Raw genomic sequence first — 18,003 nt, 5'->3', positions numbered from 1 at the left:
GCGCCCCCCCCGCCTCCTCGACAGCGAGATCAAGGTAGCGGCGGGGGCCGCGCCGGGCCGGGGAGCGGAGCCGGGCCAGGCCGCCCTCCCGGGAGCTCTGTGCTGCTTTTGTTCGGGGCGGGCGGGTTAGCACAGCCACGGGGACAGCAAAAAATTAAACACGGTTAATTGAATCGAGAACGGCAGATTGAGGAATACTGAACCGCGAAGGTAGGGAAGAATCACTGGAAGAGCATCGACCCGAGGAAGCTGAGGGGGCGGCTGTTCGACGCAGCCATGGATGCTTTCGCTAAAGTTACACAGGCCCTCCCTGCCTTGTAGGCAGAGGGGAAGGGGAAGTCTGTTCTGTGGCTTGAGTCGGGTAGGATCTTTGAGTAATTTAAGTTGGAAGGGACTTGAGCAGACCTCCAGGCCAAACTCCTAATCAAAGCAGGGTCAGCCATAACTCAGGCTACTCAGGGCTTGATCCGGTTGGATCTTGAAAGCCTTTAAAGACACATATTGCACTGCTTCGCAGGGTGTTCATTGCTGCTGCTTGACAGACCTCGTGAGGATAAAGATTTGCTTTGCTACAGTCTGAGCCGCACCTGTTTCAGCCTTTGTTATTTCATCTGTCCATTGTGTATTCCTGTGAAGTGTCTGGTTCAGTCTCTGATACCTCCTTCCCCAGCTGTTCTGTTCTCCAGCTGAACAAACCCACCTCCCTCAGGGGGGCCCATGCTCCAGCCCCCAGCCATCTTGGTGGCCCTATGCTGAATTCAGTCCAGTTTATCAATGTCTTTGCTGTATGGGGGGGACACCAAAACTGGACTGAGTGCTCTAGGTAGGATCTAAAAGTATGGAATAGAGGGGACTCAACACTTCTCTCCATCTACTGCCTGCAGTCCTGATAGTACAGCCCAGGATGCCGTTTGCCACCCTTGCTGTCAGGGCACATTGCTGGCTCCTGTTCAGTTTGTTGTCTTATGGAGACCCCCAGGTCCATTCCTCAGCCAGACAGTCACCAGCATGTGTCACTGCAAGGGTCACTTCCCTTCCTGCTGCGAGGCTTTACATATGTCCTCGTTTTTTGTAAGGTTTCTGTGTGGCAGCTCTGCCTTTGAACGCCAAGACTATGCCCCCCCAATTTGGTGTCATCTGCAAACACGAGGAGAAAACATTCCATCCTCTTGCTTGTTCATTCATGGAGATGTTAAGCAGATAGACCTGTCTTGTGATAGACATGTTTTGCATAAAAGAGCACTTACAAATTTAGAATGTTTGCTGCCCAGTGTTAGCAGTATTGAAATAAAATATTTCATAAGTTCTATAAAGTAACTTCATCCTATACTGCTTCAGGCTCCACAAGTAATTCTAACTTACTAGTGTACTTTATTATTCTTTAAAGACAGTAAAGGTAAATCTGTGTCTTATTTTTAAACTGCAGAATACAGTAAGGAGTAGAAGTAGCCTTCTTCATTTCATAGTAAGAGCATTATAATTGCAAAATGTTTGTAAGAACCCTTCCTTCAGGCAGTTCTCCTTTAATGTTTTCTTGGCTGTTTTATTAAATCAAATTTATTAAGTTTTTTGCATTTTTATTTAACAGATTCTGTATTGGCTCCTGTTACAGTTCTGGCCTGTGAATGTGTTGCAGCACAGTATTATGCTTAGGCATAAAGACTTTTAAAAAGATGGTTTCTTAGTGAAGAGTGGATTTCCCCATTGAACAGAATCACACATACCAGTTCAGGTGTGAGCAGTTCTCCTGAGATCTCTTGGTGCTCCAGTCACTTCACTGGGGATCACAAATTGTGTGTTGGCACACTGTGTGACTAACCAGGAAAAGGAGGAAAAGGCCTGCCAGTGTCAGCCAGACAGCACTGCAGACATCTGTGCTGGGTGTAAATGTACTCACTGTTGGATGGGGAGTACAGAACGTTTTTTGTTAGAGTTTTTTTTTTCCCTTACAGTTAATACAATCATAGAATAGTTTGGGTTGGAAGGGATTTTTAAAGGCCAACTCCTGCTGTGAGCAGGGACATCTTTAACTAGACCAGGTTACTCAGAGCCCTGTCCAACCTGGTCTTGAATGTTTCCAGGGATGGGGCAACCACCATATTTCTAGGCAACCTGTTGCAGTGTTTTACTATCCTTACTGTAAAAAAATCTTATATCTAGTGTAAATTTACCCTCTTGTCTTGTTGTAACAGGTCTTACTAAAAAGTCTGTGCCTATCTTTCTTACAAGACAGCTTTAAATGCAGAAAGGCCACCATGAGGTCTTCCTGGAGCCCTCTCTTCTCCAGGCTGAATCATAGAATGCTTTGTGTTGCAAAGGACCTTAAAGATCATCTAGTTCCAACCACCTTCCAAAACACAACTGAAATAGGTGTGTGTATGTAGTTACTTTTGTATCTGTATTTATTAAAAGATCACATCCAAACCAAACCACAGTTGCCATATCTGGGCCATATTGATTAGGCTGAGGCTACCAGGTAACACTGGGAAGAAATTCTTTGGGGTTATTGATTAGTTAGAGACCAGAATGGACTGTATAGCCTTTATTCCTAACAAATTTTGGCTAATTTGCTGGCCTTGCTTTTTTTTATATATTACATTTCCCTTTATTCTTCAGGCTTAGATTTCTGTAATGGTTTGCTTTTGGAACAATCTATTAATTTTATCTTGCCTCAGTTTTCTGACACTATTCCTTTTTCTTTCTTCTGTGTACCAACTGCAGATCATGAAGAGTGAGGTACTGAGAGTGACCCACGAGCTCCAGGCCATGAAAGACAAGATCAAAGAAAACAGTGAAAAGATCAAAGTGAACAAAACCCTGCCATACCTTGTCTCCAATGTTATTGAGGTGAGGGTGGTGGGCTTTTACATAGTGATATGAGAAGTGTGTGCAATTTATAGTGTCAGGGAGAAAGGCAGGGAGCTCATCAGGGATTCAAGGCCTGGAGTATTCTCAGACTACCAATGCTGCCAGAGCCAGGACTTTCAGGGTTTTCTGTTGGTTTTATTTGTGACCTGGAAGTGCATGTCTATTGCCCACTTGTTCTCTGGGTCATTCTTTTGGCTTTGGGTACTGTTCATCGGTACTTAACAACCATCAGAGGGTGGCACAGCCCTTCTGAGTGTAAACTTGAGCATCTGAAATTGGACACATGCTCTCTGTAACTTGTGAAACAGCAAATGAAAGGCCATGGCTCTGTTACTTTATCACATTCCTTTTGTAGTTCAGTAATTCTGATGATAGGAAAAAGAATGCTCATAGTTTGCTATTAAAAATGAGATTGCTTTGTACTACTGTTTAAAAACTTAATGAGCTTAAGCCTTAATGTGAGCTGCTGTATGGGAGAAGGAATCGGTGCCATTAGCTACTACTTTGTTCTGAATTTTGTAACATCTTTCTATGCACTATTTCGTGCTGCTTCATAAGGAAAGGAAGAAATCAATTTTTACAGGAGGGCTTTAATGCTTTCAGGATTCTACTGCTGATGAATGATGGAGTTTTATTTCTTCTAATGCATGTATGTTAGAAGCATTAATCCTGGGATCATCCTGCTAGCCTGGTTACATTGTTTTGAACTCTTTCACCCTGGTTTTCAGCTGCTGGATGTTGACCCAAATGACCAGGAGGAGGATGGAGCAAACATTGACCTGGATTCCCAGAGAAAGGGCAAGTGTGCTGTGATCAAGACCTCTACACGTCAGGTAAGATCCATGTCCCCAGCCAGGTGCGAGGAGTGATACAGAGGATCTTCTCCTGGTACATCTGGTTTTACTCACTTTGATTTCTTTTTTACAGACATATTTCCTGCCTGTTATTGGGTTAGTTGATGCTGAGAAGTTGAAGCCTGGAGATCTAGTGGTGAGCGATTCTGTTGTGATAGTTGGATATGATGGTGGCCAGAAAATTGCGTATGTCTTGCCTTTAAGAAAGAAGACAAATCTGTCCAGATTTCCCCAAGACCATTTCTCTACTAAAATTTTCATAGATAGGTATTATGGGCTCAGTTACTACGGTTTGTAGTAAAGAAAAGCAGTTTGGGGTGTGTGTCTTTTATACATACAATTAGGTGCTGAAAGTTTAGAGACCACTTAGTAAGTTTTTTAAACCCTGTCTTTTTATTGTAAATAAACTGGACCACTCGTTTAAAATGTGACTGTGGCATTGTCCACTCTGCCAAGCTGGGGTAATTTGATGAATGCCTGTGTCAAGGCTGGTTATTCCTGCATCCTTGAGGTCTAGTAAATTGGCTTTGATTGCATGTTTATTAAGTGCTATCTGAGGGAACCTGTTAAAAGCAAAGGACTTGTGTTTACAGGGGGTGAACAAAGACTCTTACTTGATCCTGGAGACTCTGCCTACTGAGTATGATTCACGGGTGAAGGCCATGGAGGTGGATGAGAGGCCCACTGAGCAGTACAGTGACATCGGGGGGCTGGATAAACAAATCCAAGAGGTGATACTTTATGTATAGTTTCTGCTGTGACTGTGGACAGCATCTTTTAACTTCCAACTCAAAAGCAGACAGTGTGGATCTGTGGAGAAGAATGGGTTTATGTATTAATATTTTTCTTTTGTTGTAGCTCGTGGAGGCCATTGTCCTGCCAATGAATCATAAGGAGAAATTTGAAAATTTGGGTATACAGCCACCCAAAGGAGTCCTTATGTATGGGCCTCCAGGAACAGGGAAGACACTTCTAGCTCGAGCATGTGCTGCCCAGACCAAGGTAAAAGGAACCTGTGAAAGTGTGTGCAGCTGTAGAATAGTACCTGACAAAGAGTAAGAACACCTCCAGGGGAAGAGGGTCATACACACAAATTGGTGTTACAAAGGCTGGGATTTTCCTGTCTATTTGCTTCCTTGCTTGTTTTTATTAATGGCTTCTTATAGTACTCAGAAGTGACCCTATTGTGAAATGAGGCCTAGGATTGATTCTCTTTCACCTCCCAGGCCACGTTCCTGAAGCTGGCAGGTCCACAACTTGTGCAGATGTTCATTGGCGATGGAGCAAAGCTGGTACGCGATGCTTTTGCTCTCGCGAAGGAAAAAGCTCCTTCCATCATCTTTATTGATGAACTGGATGCCATTGGCACTAAAAGGTGAGCTGTAGTCCATGTTGTAAAGTTCTTGGGAGCTGCCTAGCAGCCTCCTTTGCCTGTGTATGTAAGCAGAGCCTTTTAAAGCAGGGCTTACTCAGAAAGAGAGTGTGAACACAGTCACAGATGGATAGCAGTTGCCACAATCCTTGGGGCTCAGAAGCAAAGTTTGTCAGACTTGGGATCTGTCTGATAGTCTCCTGCTGTATAAAACTATTTTCTGATCACTGCAGCAGGTTCCTGGAGATGTTCACCCTCATTTACTACGTAGGCCTGGACAACATAAGCCCCAATCAGCTTTAAGGACTAAATAAGTCTTAGGTGCTGCTGACAGTTATTCTAGTTGCAGTCCTCATCATGGTAGAACTGTAGTTTCAAGGAAAAAATTGGAACACCTCAGCCAAGGAGCATGAACTACAGTAATTCTGTGTTTTGATGTAATTAAAAACATAGGGACAGGGTGGTCAGGTTCATACTGATGGTTTTACTCATTTCCCCTCAGGTTTGATAGTGAGAAGGCCGGTGACCGGGAGGTGCAGAGGACCATGCTGGAGCTGCTTAATCAACTCGATGGTTTCCAGCCCAACACACAAGTCAAGGTTGGGAGCTAGCAGGGAGTGCTGCTGAGGTCCAGGGCATTCTAGCAGGGGATGGAAAACAATGTCCAGGGAAGAAGCTTGGTGAATCTTTGGGGAGAAGAGGCCTGTCTTCCAGGTGCCTCACACTGATGATCCTACTTCTACTTAGGTGATCGCTGCAACCAACCGGGTTGATATCTTGGACCCAGCTTTGCTCCGCTCTGGACGATTAGATCGGAAGATTGAGTTCCCAATGCCTAATGAAGAGGCCAGAGCCAGAATTATGCAGATTCATTCACGCAAAATGAATGTCAGGTATGGCCTTCTGGGGCTCTTTTTGTCACTTATGATGGTACCTCAGGGCTGAGAAGTGGTTGGCAGTCACTTGCTGGGACCTCACTGTGGGGCTGAGGAAACTCCCTATGTTGCTTTTTCTATTTGGTACATGTTCTCAGACTTTTTTTCCCATTTGCTCATTTTAGCCCTGACGTGAACTATGAGGAACTGGCTCGCTGCACAGATGATTTCAATGGAGCCCAGTGCAAGGCTGTGTGTGTCGAAGCGGTAAGTATTCCTCCATAGGAATAGCACTGATGGGAGGGAATGTGAAAGCTAGAATGGAGCAGCTGTTTGGAACTGCTGTGGTGCACACATTCTCTCTCTAAATACTGTCTCATTGGCCAGGGGATGATTGCCCTCCGCCGTGGAGCTACAGAGCTCACCCACGAGGACTACATGGAAGGAATCCTGGAGGTTCAAGCAAAGAAAAAAGCCAATCTGCAGTACTATGCCTGATCCCTGCCCAGTCAAGGTTGTGGCCTTGGCAGAGGACATGAATAGACTGGACTGTAACACTTATTTTCTGTCTGGAAAAAATAAAAGCATTTTTTTCCCTTTAAAAACAAATCTGTGATGTGTTGGGGCTGTCGCCCTTGCTCGGTGGTTCTACATCTGTGTGAAGGCAGGCTAAAAGCCTCCTGTGCACTGTGCCCACCATGCTGCCTTTGGACCCTCCTCCAACTAGCACTGGATTAAACACTGCTCTGATACTTCCTCATGAGGACCAGGAGACCATACTGCAGTAAGTGTTCTGTGACATTGATGACCTGCAGCTCAGACAGCATCCCTGGTTCTTGCCTGCACAGCCAGTGAACAGCCTGCAGCATGGTTAGAGTTTGAAACTTTTGAACACTCACTTTGCAAGGGTGAACATAATTCACACATGAATGATGTTTTAACTTTGTCACGCGAACTTAACTCTTGAAGCTTTAACACTGTTGCTGGTATGTGTGTGTGAGCTCTCTGGGGAATCAGTCAGGTCATTAGTCATGAAGAATTCGAGGTTTCATCCATCAAGCAAGTCTTTCAGTACTTTTAATGCCAGTTGAGAATTACAACTTCCATTTAAAAATTACACTTTTCATAAATACACTGACTTTAGCATTAAGTATCTTACATGCCACTGTATTGTATTTTAAATACAATGTAAACATCTCCAAATGCTGGCCATCTCATCTTTACCTGTGCAGTTTTTGGACGCTTGGGAGAGGGGCGGGGATGTAAGAAGGAGAAAAATAATAGATGGATGAAAGAAAAATGCACTCCAAAGTACTTTGGCTGATGTTCCTGAGTTAGCCCTAGTACTTGTGCTGGTACCAAGGTCCTTGGTGCTCATTTTGGAGAGGGATCTTGTTCCAGCAGAACACGCGTGTTCTTAACACACTGCGCTCAGGGCATTTGGCAGTGGAAGGGGCAGAAGCCACACGTTCCTGAGGAAAATACACTGTGGTTCCTTTGGACACTAAATGTTAGATGGGGCTGTACATCTGCTATTTTAGCAGTACTGTTATTTGAGCTGAGGGAGAATTACTCATCTCCTTTCACAGAGCAGGAGTTGCACCCAGAAGTTAGTTCAGAAGTGAAAGTTGATCCTGGCAGCTCAAACTATGACACATTCTGAAAAATGTACCTCTGGTGGAATAGTTAAAATCTGCATGTTGCATACATCTCCCCATTAAAACAAGGGTATGTTAGTTAGGCAGATGAGTAACCTTCACTGTGTAAGAAGCTGAGAAGACCTTTCCTCTGCTTTCCCAGAATCTGTAAGAGTTTTCTTGGAGTCTTGCTGCTCAGTTACAGCTAGCTCCTTTTGGAAACAGTTTGAGTAGTGAGTAAATAGCTGAATCCACAGCATGGAATAGCACAGGTTTCTGATTTAAATAAATTAATACTAAGAATGGGCTAATTCTTTGGCCTAAACCTCAGCTTAGATCAAGGTTCTTTTGGGAAAGGATGGCCTGAGCCAACACTAGACATGCCTGTTGCAAAAGTGTTCAAGCCAACTTCACTTAGCTCCTTGCCCTAAATTGGGTCTGAATTACACAGACCTGCAGCAATAGAGTTGGTGCGTAAACATCCCTTACAACTGGACAATAACAGGACCATGGAGGTACAGTTCAAAAAACAGCACAAAAAAAGACACAATCTTGGACTTAATCCCTTGTAAACAGAAGAAAAACAAATTGAAAGAACTGTCCCCCTTAAACCATCAATGATCAAGTTGCCAATAATTCAGACCTGGAGTTACTTGCAATGTCCGTGTCTGCGACTGGAGGCTGTAGCAGCGTCCCATGGGCTGGCATTCCGACAGCTCTGGCACTGCTCTCCACACGCTGACATGCCACCTCTTCCTGGTGTTAACCCACAGCTCTGCCCAGGCTGCGCTTTCCAGAGTCTCTCCTTGCTCTCTCTGGGGTCACACGGCCCCATTTTCTTGTCTGGGTTTTTGTACGGATTCCCGGGAGGTGTTGAGTGATGGGGCCAAAGTGCAGAGGAACCCAGCCAGCAGGGTGAGGCCCAGGCCCCCCCAGGCACAGAACATGGACCAGCCATAGCCATGACTGATGTCCTCTGGCAGCCCATAGACGTAGCGAGGATAGCGGGATAGCTCAAAATTGATCCCAGCTACGCATGTGCAGAGTGAGATGATACAGCAAGTACCTGCAGGAGAAAAGCAAGAGGGTTCTACACTGCCCTCAGACAGGTTAATTATGCTCTGGTTTTTCCCTCAGTATTTTCAAAGTCATGCATTTTCAAAATCAAGAATTACCCTTGGGGTTTTTTCTGCAGTCATACTGGCCACTCTCCTTATAAGGCAGAGAAAAAAAAAAAAAAAAAGGGAAAATATGTAGGACTACAGGATACCTTGCTTTACAAATAGACAGTACTGCCTCTAGCACCTTTCATTGCAATTTTGAACTCAGTCATAGTTCATCATGCATTGATTCTCTTGAGACTATTTCCAGTGTCTAATGTCATCAGGTTCCAGACAGTACTTGGTATGAAAGGTAATTAGCTCACTAAATCCCAGGGCTGCAAAGTGCAGCACTTTTTGGTTTCCACTAGGAGCACCCACATTTCTGCCAGCTGTACCCTAGGCCCACAAAGCATGCCCAGATTTTTGTCATCTGCTACACATTCACTGAACACCTGTATAGAGGAGAAAAAGCCTAAGAAGACACAAGGCTCTCCAATATGTTTAATATACACTACTACACTAGACTCCAGGTCTATACTGCCCATTTTCAAGTTGAAAAATCAAAGTTCAGAAAAACCTTTGGTCATACAGAAAGGCTGCTCCCACCTAGGACAAACAGATGTAACGCCCCTGGCAAGCACTGAGCTCACATCCTTATCACTGGGCCAATGTCCTCCCAGGCTTGGCTGGTTTGGACTTCATCATTACATGAAGATCTAAGCATCTCTGAGTACCAGAAAGGTGCTCCACATTAAGTTATGTTTGTTTGTTATGATTCCTAGGGAAAACTGGGCTGAGCTGTCTGACAGGAGCCACAGGCTGCACACTTGGAGCAAGCCAGAGGACTGTGCTATTTGTGCACATGGTCCCTGTGGCTACACACCAGCCCTCTAGAGCAGAAGGCTCATACACACACATTAGGGTCTACTAAGAAACATGCAGCATCCACGCAAGCACAGGTTCTGCCCAGTGCTGGAAGTAGTAACTGCACTGTGCTGACATTTTGCTGCACTAAGTAACTGCTTCATGTAGTTGTGGAGGGCTGATGTTACTTTTATTTTTACAAGGCAGCAATACTGAATGTGGTGACTTGAGGAGCAGAAGCAAAAGGCTCTCACCTCCCATTAGGAAGAGCAGCCCAGCCACGTACTGCATGAGCTCCTGCTGTTTGCAGCAGCCCAGCACACCAATGATCCACCCAAACAGGATAATGGAGACTGCCATGCCAATGAAGCCAGCTGTCATCCTCCGCAGATCTGAAGGAAAAGGAGAAAAGGAAGACAAAAGACATGAAGATGGCAGTACCTAGAGAAAACAGCCAGTGCAGAGGCCAGATGTGGATTTACTGGTTCTAAAGTTTATATTTTTTATATTTCAACGATGGACTTCTCCTCCCATAGCTTCTTTGAGGTAGTTTGCCCATTACACTGAAACTAAGGGAATCCATCTAAAATGGCTCCATTGTGCTGCACACTGTGTAACTGGAGAGCATTTCTGTCCAAAGTACCAGCCAAATACTCCCCAGCATGAGACAGAAGGGGAGAAGGGTACATTACAAACTCATGTTAGTACTGCAAGGTCTTTTATTTTTCTTTTTTCTTTTTCTTTTTTTATTTTTTTTTCTTTTTTTTTTTTTTTTTTTTTTTTGCTGTGATATCTTTCTTTGGGATAGAGTTTGTTGGGGGAGAAAATTTTCTGCTGAAATGCTGAAAATAGAAGCAAGAGGGGACACTGGAGAGGACTAAAGGATTAGTGCATGGGAGGCACACAGTGTGAACTGAAAAGAGGAATAGTGGGAGGACAGAAGCAGACAGCAGATCAATACAGTATTATGGGAACAACTCCAGTAACAAGCTCTAAAAAAAAGCTTGGGTACCAGTGTCATGAACAGCATTTTGCTTTCCATAGTAAAATTGCCGTCCTTGTCTCCTTCTAGTTCAGTCTCCAGCTGAACTAGGATTTCCTTGGCACTGACTCTCACATGACAGGGGCTATGTTGAATTATGTAAGCAATAGAATAAAAAAACAGAGAGAAGCGGGAGCAAAAAAAACCTGATTAAATCATTCTCAGTCACAGGCTACAGGTCAGTTATCCGTGTGGGAAGGACTTGGGCGTAAGGCAGCTTGTGGGCCAGGTTCTGGTGCAAAGACAAACTGAGATGTTCCCTAAAAGAACTGGTCACCAGGGGGTTGAATCAGGTCACTGGTGTGCACACAGAAAATTGCACCAGGATCTATACAGTGATGCAGCACCTTTGCTGTAAGCCAGCTAGGAACTGTCTGTGCTCAGATCCAGAATACGATGACACCTTGCAAATCACTACATATATCTGTATTCCTGAATTCCCAGCTTTAAGCCCCTCCAAATCCCATGTCCCCTTCCAATCATACAGTTGGCTGCTTGCACTTCCTCACTAATCAATCTATATCTATGGTTAGAGCCCAGTGCCATGCTTAGATGAGGTGATCCCGAGAACTCAGCTGGCACTGCATTAAGGCATTCAGTGATGCAAACATTCCTGAGCCTGCTCAGGGCCACTTACGGAGCGCGTGCCACTCATCCTGCCGGATGGTGTTGGTGATGTTGATGGGCAAGTTGCGAGGCAGAGAGCTGGAGGTGTAGTGGTACTTCACAGCAGTGCAGCGCTGAATAACTCCTGTGAAGAGACATCAGTGTGAAACAGCAGGAAACCCCCCTGGCCTTGCACGTGCTGCTGGGTTGGCAAGTCCAGCAGAGCTCGCACAGGGGAAGCCTTCGTTCAGTAACAGGGCAAATGTAGCCAAAAAAGAGCTGTTTATTTCAAAGGCTTTGGGATTAGGAGGGGAGAGAACCTACAAAGAAACACCAGCTAAGCAGGAGCCAGGTGTCTCTCCAAGAAGCAACAACTGAAGTTAAACAGTAATGACAGTCAGGAAAAACATGTCTAAAAGCTTTCTATAGGAATTGCTATGATCTTTTTTGGGACGTCTAAGGAGACAAGAATGTGGCCAAGCACCAACAGGACCCCTTCATCTCTAAGAAGACAGAATTGTAACACTTTGAAAATTTTGAATGAATGCTGGAAAGTGAACTGCATAGGAGAATCTTTTGAATTCACTCCAATAATCATTGGCTCTTTGCTTTATTTTCAGGAAACAGTAGTATCCAGGTAGAATACTATGTTTCCATAATAGCTTAAAGAAATTGTATCCCAGATGTAAATGTGAACTTACAAGCATGCTCTTCTTGAAAGGGATTTTTAATTTAGAAACTGGGGGAGAATAAACATGGATGGTGGAGGAAGAGAGCAACCAGAAAGATAAAAGAGCTAAATAGTAGAAAAAGTTCCTCTTAAACAGTGGCTACAGGGCCATTACCACTATTTGAATGTTAGAGCAGAAGAACCATTCAAAACAATCAACTGGCCAGTGAGCTAATTAAGCTGGTGAACAATCACTAGCAGAGAGCTGCAGATTCAGTGATCAGCTTTGCAAAAGACACTAGAAAACCCAGGAGAAGAATTGAGCTTTCTGTGGCTCCCATAGCAATGAGAAGCTTGATTTTGTTCTCTAACAATATTCACTGGGACTGTACTGACCTGGTTTCTGCAAGGACCTGCAAAGAGGAAGCCCCCATTTCACAAGATCAGAAGCTGCATATGAGAGGCCCAGGCAATTCCAGCCATCAGGCCAGGGAGGGAAAGGTGATCTGAATTTCCTCCCATTTCAAGTGGGCTCCGATTCTCAGCTGTGCTTCCCACCACCCCTTCCCTTGCTGTGGCTCCCTGCTGTTTCCCCAGCAGCACAGAGCACTTCCAGCTGCACACAATACACAGAGGTGCTGCCCTTCACCTGCAGCCAGTGGCCCTGTCCTGCTGAGCAGTGCTCCCTTCCTGCAGCTACCTCAGGACAGGACTGTGGATCCACCTGAGCCAATGATCAGCAAGACAACCCAGTGTCAGAGGGTGCCAGTTCATTTGCAAAGGCTGCAGACATCTGAGTTAAGAACTTAGGCCATATACAACACATCACAGTATCTAACCAAATTTCACCTGTGACTGCTGGCTGAACTCAATTTCAATATTGACACGATTTGCATGTGTTGTTGAGAAATATGTAAATAGAACAAACTAATGGCATCAGATTTCAGATTATAATGCACTGCATTCATTAAAAGTATTATTTATGCATTTACATTTCCTGATCATAAAAGTAGTATATATGAAGCAGCATTTTAAATAAGAACAAGGATTACTATTTTTATAGCTCATTAAATAAAAAGCAAAGACCAGAGACATACATCCCTCATGATCAAAGCTATGGACTTCTCAGCTAAGACATCACTAAGAAAAATATTGGCTCTTTATTATTCCAAGAGTTTAACATGTAAACTAAAACTAAAACCTCTCCACCTTCCCATACAAAACTGGTTATTTAGAAATTTTTGGATATCAATTAATTCTGCCTCTGGTTTAAAAACTGTACTTCTAATCCTTTCTTCCCCAGAATTCAAAGTGCTGATTTTATATAGTTAGCATATAACAATTCTATTAAAACAGCAAATTTGCAGGAAAAAAAAAAAGCTCAGGAGTGCACAGATTGCAGGGCTTTAGCTCAGTGCTGACCTCTAATCCATAGGCTTGGTAACAGCCTTTGATTACACCAGGACAAGCCATCTTTCCAACAAGATTCCATTTTCCCGAGAGCACAGGCTGGACCCACTCTAATGTGAACCACTGTAGGCAAAGCAAGGGAGGCCTCTCTCTGCAGATCTTCTAGAAAAGTTGAAATAAGCAGGCAAGAGAGTAAGGGACTTGGAGAAGCAGTGAGTGTGATCTCAGCTGGATACCTAAGCCACTTTGTCCCAGGAAATTTTAACACACACCCAGGCACCCTTCAGAACCTCAATTTTGCATTTGCCATCACTAGTCTGTATTTCCCATTTTCTGAGTGAATCTCTAAGTCTCACTTGCAGAGATGCCATGCACTCAAATATGGCCAGGTACTCCACAGGACTGCATTTAAAGTCATATAACACCTTGTTCTCTAAGTACTCAAGAAAAAAAAGTAAAAATCAAAATCAGGATTGCAGTCTAAAGTTATTGTTAAGTAAAAGGTGTTTCAAAGGTACTCCAGTAAGTCCTTGGACCTGAGCCTTACATACCTGAAATTGCAGTCTATAAAATAGGGACAGCATCCTGCCCTCCATTTCAGAAACCTGCTAGCACAGTGATTTCCTTTTTGTTTACAACACACTCAGACAAGTACCATAAGAAAGCCTGCCAAAATTAAAACTCTTGCCTTCAGGCAAAGGCTTGAATAGAACAGAGTCATGTGGTGAACAATAAGTGTGTGTTGTCTGTTTTGGCACAGGAGTACATTAGGAATACAGGACAGAAGGAGGCAGGTGCTTCCTTCTCCTCCAGGTCATTAGTTAACCATAAAGCACACATCCAAGAAAAAGGTTAGAAGGACAGCCTGATGCCAGCATTTCTAAGGGCTTTAACAGAACACTGTGAGAGTCACACTGCATGTACAATTTTCTTGATTAAAAAATAAACATGAACGGCATCCAGCAGTGTCACACTGACACTTTTCATGGCCCAGCTGCATTCGTGTGCCTTCTCACAGCCAACATTGTTTCTAACACCTTGTCCTCAACATGTTTTTTTTTACCCCTCAGGATTGCAACTGCAGACAGGTTCCCCTTGGAACTCACACAGCCCTTGGAAAAGTATATGTGAGTGTCTCTGGATGAGTCCTTTCTCCTGACTGAAGACGAAGGATGGGAAAGGTCAGAGGATGCTTGCTAGACTAGCCAGATACCCAGGCAGAGCACAGGCCCCTTGTTCCTAAGCTGCCAGAAACATGGAAACACCAACACTGCTGTGATACATTCAATCTGTAATCCTGGGCTTAGCACACCCTGATTTTCAGTTTAGTTTTTGTCTCCAACGTTGAGACATGCAGGTTTTCTTTAAACAATGTGCCAGAGGTTTATGAAGCAATGGAGGGGGTCATTTTCAATTCTGCTGTGTGGCCCAGTATCAGAGCAGTTTGACTCTCACACAGTTGGGAGAGACCCCCTACTGCCCACGAGCAGTCATGGCCAGTTAGCAACTAAATACCATGTGAGGCCTGGCCCTCCCCTCCTTCATGCCCCAGGACCAATTGGCCATTGAAGCTTCCTGGCATATTCCTACCATTTCTGCCCAGGATTGTAAGGAGCACCACAGCCATGCATTCACTCTGGCCACACTGTCACCCAAGGGCAACCAGATCAAATGAATCAACCTTCCTTTAAAATACCACAAGAACTCTTACAGATCCCACTGACAGAACATACTTACCAAGGACCATGACCAAACAGATCAAGTTTATTAAACATGTCGCTCTAATAGATCCTCTACAGACCTCACAGGCAATCCCGTAACTCTTCCCACTTCTCATTAGTCAGAAAGAATGGGAAGTACAGACACCAGGACTGAGCAGTTTTCTCTCAAGGGCCTCACTATGGCCCCAAACTGGTGCGTTCCTCTGCTTAAGCATCCAGTGGCTCTCCTCACTTTATCAGCTACATTGTGGTACCAAGAAGTCTTTTCAGTATATGTGAGATGTACCAGTCCCATCCCAGAGACTTTTCAGAGCAAGCCTGAAAAGCAATAAAACCCCTGGTTTATCAACAGTGATGAACCTTTTATTTTTTAATTCCTTCAGTTTAGGGATGTCAAAGCACCCATTGTTCAATGAGCCCACCAAGCCATCCAAAGCAGCCTGTTAGAATGGATCTTTCCCAATTCATCATCTTCTACTGTCACCATTTTGTAAGCAACACTGTTTTACTCTACTCATAGGTAGAGAAGACCCCTAAACAAGAGATAATGAACGCTTGCAGGACCTCACTACTTAAGAACAGTCCATGCAGATGGTTTTTGTAGCATCAGTTATTGAATGTGGAATCCACATAGCACAGGCTCTACAAGATGACGTGTAGTGCTCCTGTTCTTACACTCAGAGAACCTCCCATATGTGCACAGAGATCCTCTGTTTCCCCACCAAATGGTTCAGTTCTTTGCCTTCTATCTCTTACTTCTTGCTAATCTCCATTTTCCCCATGTGGTTTTTTACATCATTCCTTCTTTTGTCTTTTAATTGTATTTTTAAAATGAAACTGTATTTTTTTCACAGTTCCAAAATAGTAATTTTGCATTATAAGAAAAATCTCACATATCATTCCCATCTTACATTTAAACATTTCCCACCTCTCAGTTTTGCACTGCATTTTCTGACTAGTTTTTTCCTTTTAAATATATGAAGTGAATATATTTTGCTTTTTTAAATATCCCAGATATATAAATGGATGCTTGTATATGCATTATTAGCTACAATGCTCAAGTATGCAAGTTTCCATGAAACTGCTTTGTATTAATAGCAGTAGATTAGATGGACTAGAAATCTATGGAATTATCTATATGAGTATGCGTATTTATGGACTTAAGTAATTTATTCAGAATTCAGGACAGATGCAGAAAGGAATCTTATTCCAGAGAGACTAGAAAAAAATGGAGACTCTAAACCCAAACCAAAATTACCACAGAACTGTGGGAAAAAATTTACTCCTCTTTCACTAAAAGATCATAAAAATATCTAGATTAAGGAATACTAAGAATAAAGAAAGGCATCACACATCACCAAAGAGCTAGCTGAAAACTTAATGCAAATTGAGGAGGAATAGGACTTTCAGCAGTGCACAGGAGCAATCTTCAGGTCACACCAGGGGAAAAAATACCAGCTTTTCCTTTTCAGAAGCACCAGATCTGGTATCATGCTACAGAGAACAGCTCAGATGCAGCCACACCTGACCATCAGTCAGAAAAGGCTGCTTAATCACAGTTGTCAGAGAAAATACAGACTCAGTGGGAAAGAGGAAAGTCTGCTAGTAAAGCAGGTCAGGAGAAGGGATACGAGAGCCATATCTATTTAAAGATCTGATTCTACAAGAACTATTATTAATAATTTCCCTCTGTAAGATGACATATAAATCTTTACAGTAGCAACTGCAGACCTAATAGGCAAAGAATATCGGGGGGGGGCAATGGTTTTTGTAGGGAAAGGCAAGGTCTTTTATTAGAACAGCTGGGGGAAAAAGGAAACAGAGCAGACAGAAAACATTTTAGATTTAGAGTCCTTCCAGTTTTACCCATCAAACACTGAGGAAGACCATTCACCACCCTGTAATGGCCTGCATATAGAGTGCAGACTCTAGCCTCTCTATGTGACTTGTTGTGGTGTTGGGAAAATACCTCAGAAAGAGAAGTATTGAGGACCAAACTAGTATTCTTCCCACCTGTTCCCCCATCTTAGCTAATCTCAGCGGGAGCTAAAAGCATTTTGCTTGGTGTGAAGCAGAAAAATAGATAAATATTTTACATGACAGCCTCAATTAACAGAAAGAAATTAATGAGTTCCCTTTTAGTGAAAGGAGTTCATAGTGGAAATAAAAATGAAATGACATAAAATGGATCCTAGGAGAATAAATAGAGAAAGAAGCTAAGCACACAGCACTAGAGTTTCAAGAAGTAAGAGTTACTGCTGTGCATTGGAAAGAAGGGACAAAGACGAGCTGAGATTCACAGTGCCAGTCTATCCAGCCTCTGCTGTGCAGGACTGGCGTCACAGTTGGAAGCCAAGCTGAAGAACTGCTCTCGCTTTCTTAAGATAGCATTTCCATTTTGTGTCTCAATGGAAGCACTTTTCCCAACTCCTACTCTCTCTGTGCTAATATGTACCTGCTGGAACACTAAATCCTGTTATTTATCATTAACCATACATAACCCATTGACTTCATGGGTCAGCCCACTATGTTATTTGCACCACCAAATGCAGGACTTTTATTTATACCTCATGGCCTGCTTGGCTTTGTACCATGTGCCACAATAGCAGAAGATCCATAGCTTTCTCTCCTTTCACCCTGGAGGCCCTGAGTGACATCTGCCACCATGAAAGCCTGGCAATCTACTGCAGCGATGAGAACTCCCTCATGCTAGAATGGGAACAACAGGTCGCTTTCACCTTGCTGCAAAAATCACAGTGCTATCAGCAACACCGCGTGTTTCTCAGCACTCAATTAGAAGGAAGTGTCGGGGTTAGGAGGACGCCCACCGAGAGTCAGGCCCTGCACTGGGCCCCCGAAGGGGCTCTCTGAGGACGCGGTCCCACCCAGCACTGCAGCATTTCTAGCAGGGAGGGAGGCGCACAGGACCCGGGATGGGGTCAGGGCCGCCCTCGCCGCTTCCCGCACGCCAGGGACACCGG

At 43.9% G+C, this 18,003-nt stretch overlaps 2 protein-coding genes across 3 annotated transcripts; one reads left to right on the top strand and one right to left on the bottom strand.

Moving 5' to 3' along the window:
• Positions 1 to 6: 6 nt before the first annotated feature.
• PSMC3 (proteasome 26S subunit, ATPase 3) lies at positions 7 to 6,578 on the top strand. Of its 2 annotated transcripts, none has more exons than XM_005419461.3 (11): positions 7 to 34; positions 2,722 to 2,847; positions 3,597 to 3,701; positions 3,796 to 3,858; positions 4,316 to 4,453; positions 4,581 to 4,724; positions 4,949 to 5,097; positions 5,597 to 5,693; positions 5,842 to 5,987; positions 6,155 to 6,236; positions 6,357 to 6,578. In XM_005419461.3, exons 2-11 carry the CDS (start codon positions 2,725 to 2,727, stop codon positions 6,465 to 6,467), a joined length of 1,158 nt encoding a protein of 385 aa, XP_005419518.1. In that variant the 5' UTR covers positions 7 to 34; positions 2,722 to 2,724; the 3' UTR covers positions 6,468 to 6,578. The 2 variants fall into 2 exon arrangements, with proteins under 2 accessions (XP_005419518.1, XP_030911612.1); XM_031055752.1 differs by lacking the exon at positions 7 to 34 and adding an exon at positions 2,245 to 2,370.
• Positions 6,579 to 7,020: 442 nt separating this feature from the next.
• On the bottom strand, positions 7,021 to 15,076 carry LOC102037366 (transmembrane protein 178B-like). Its single transcript, XM_005419462.3, has 5 exons — positions 15,039 to 15,076; positions 12,288 to 12,304; positions 11,253 to 11,366; positions 9,828 to 9,965; positions 7,021 to 8,672 (listed from the first exon to the last, which is right to left on the bottom strand). The coding sequence occupies exons 1-5, from the start codon at positions 15,074 to 15,076 to the stop codon at positions 8,428 to 8,430; spliced, it is 552 nt and encodes a 183-aa protein (XP_005419519.2). The 3' UTR covers positions 7,021 to 8,427.
• Positions 15,077 to 18,003: the final 2,927 nt, after the last annotated feature.

The sequence above is a fragment of the Geospiza fortis genome, unplaced genomic scaffold (assembly GCF_000277835.1).
Source record: "Geospiza fortis unplaced genomic scaffold, GeoFor_1.0 scaffold66, whole genome shotgun sequence".
Taxonomy (NCBI): Eukaryota; Metazoa; Chordata; class Aves; order Passeriformes; family Thraupidae; genus Geospiza; species Geospiza fortis.
Note: the sequence above shows the minus strand (reverse complement) of the source record. Positions and strands in the feature narration are given on the sequence as shown.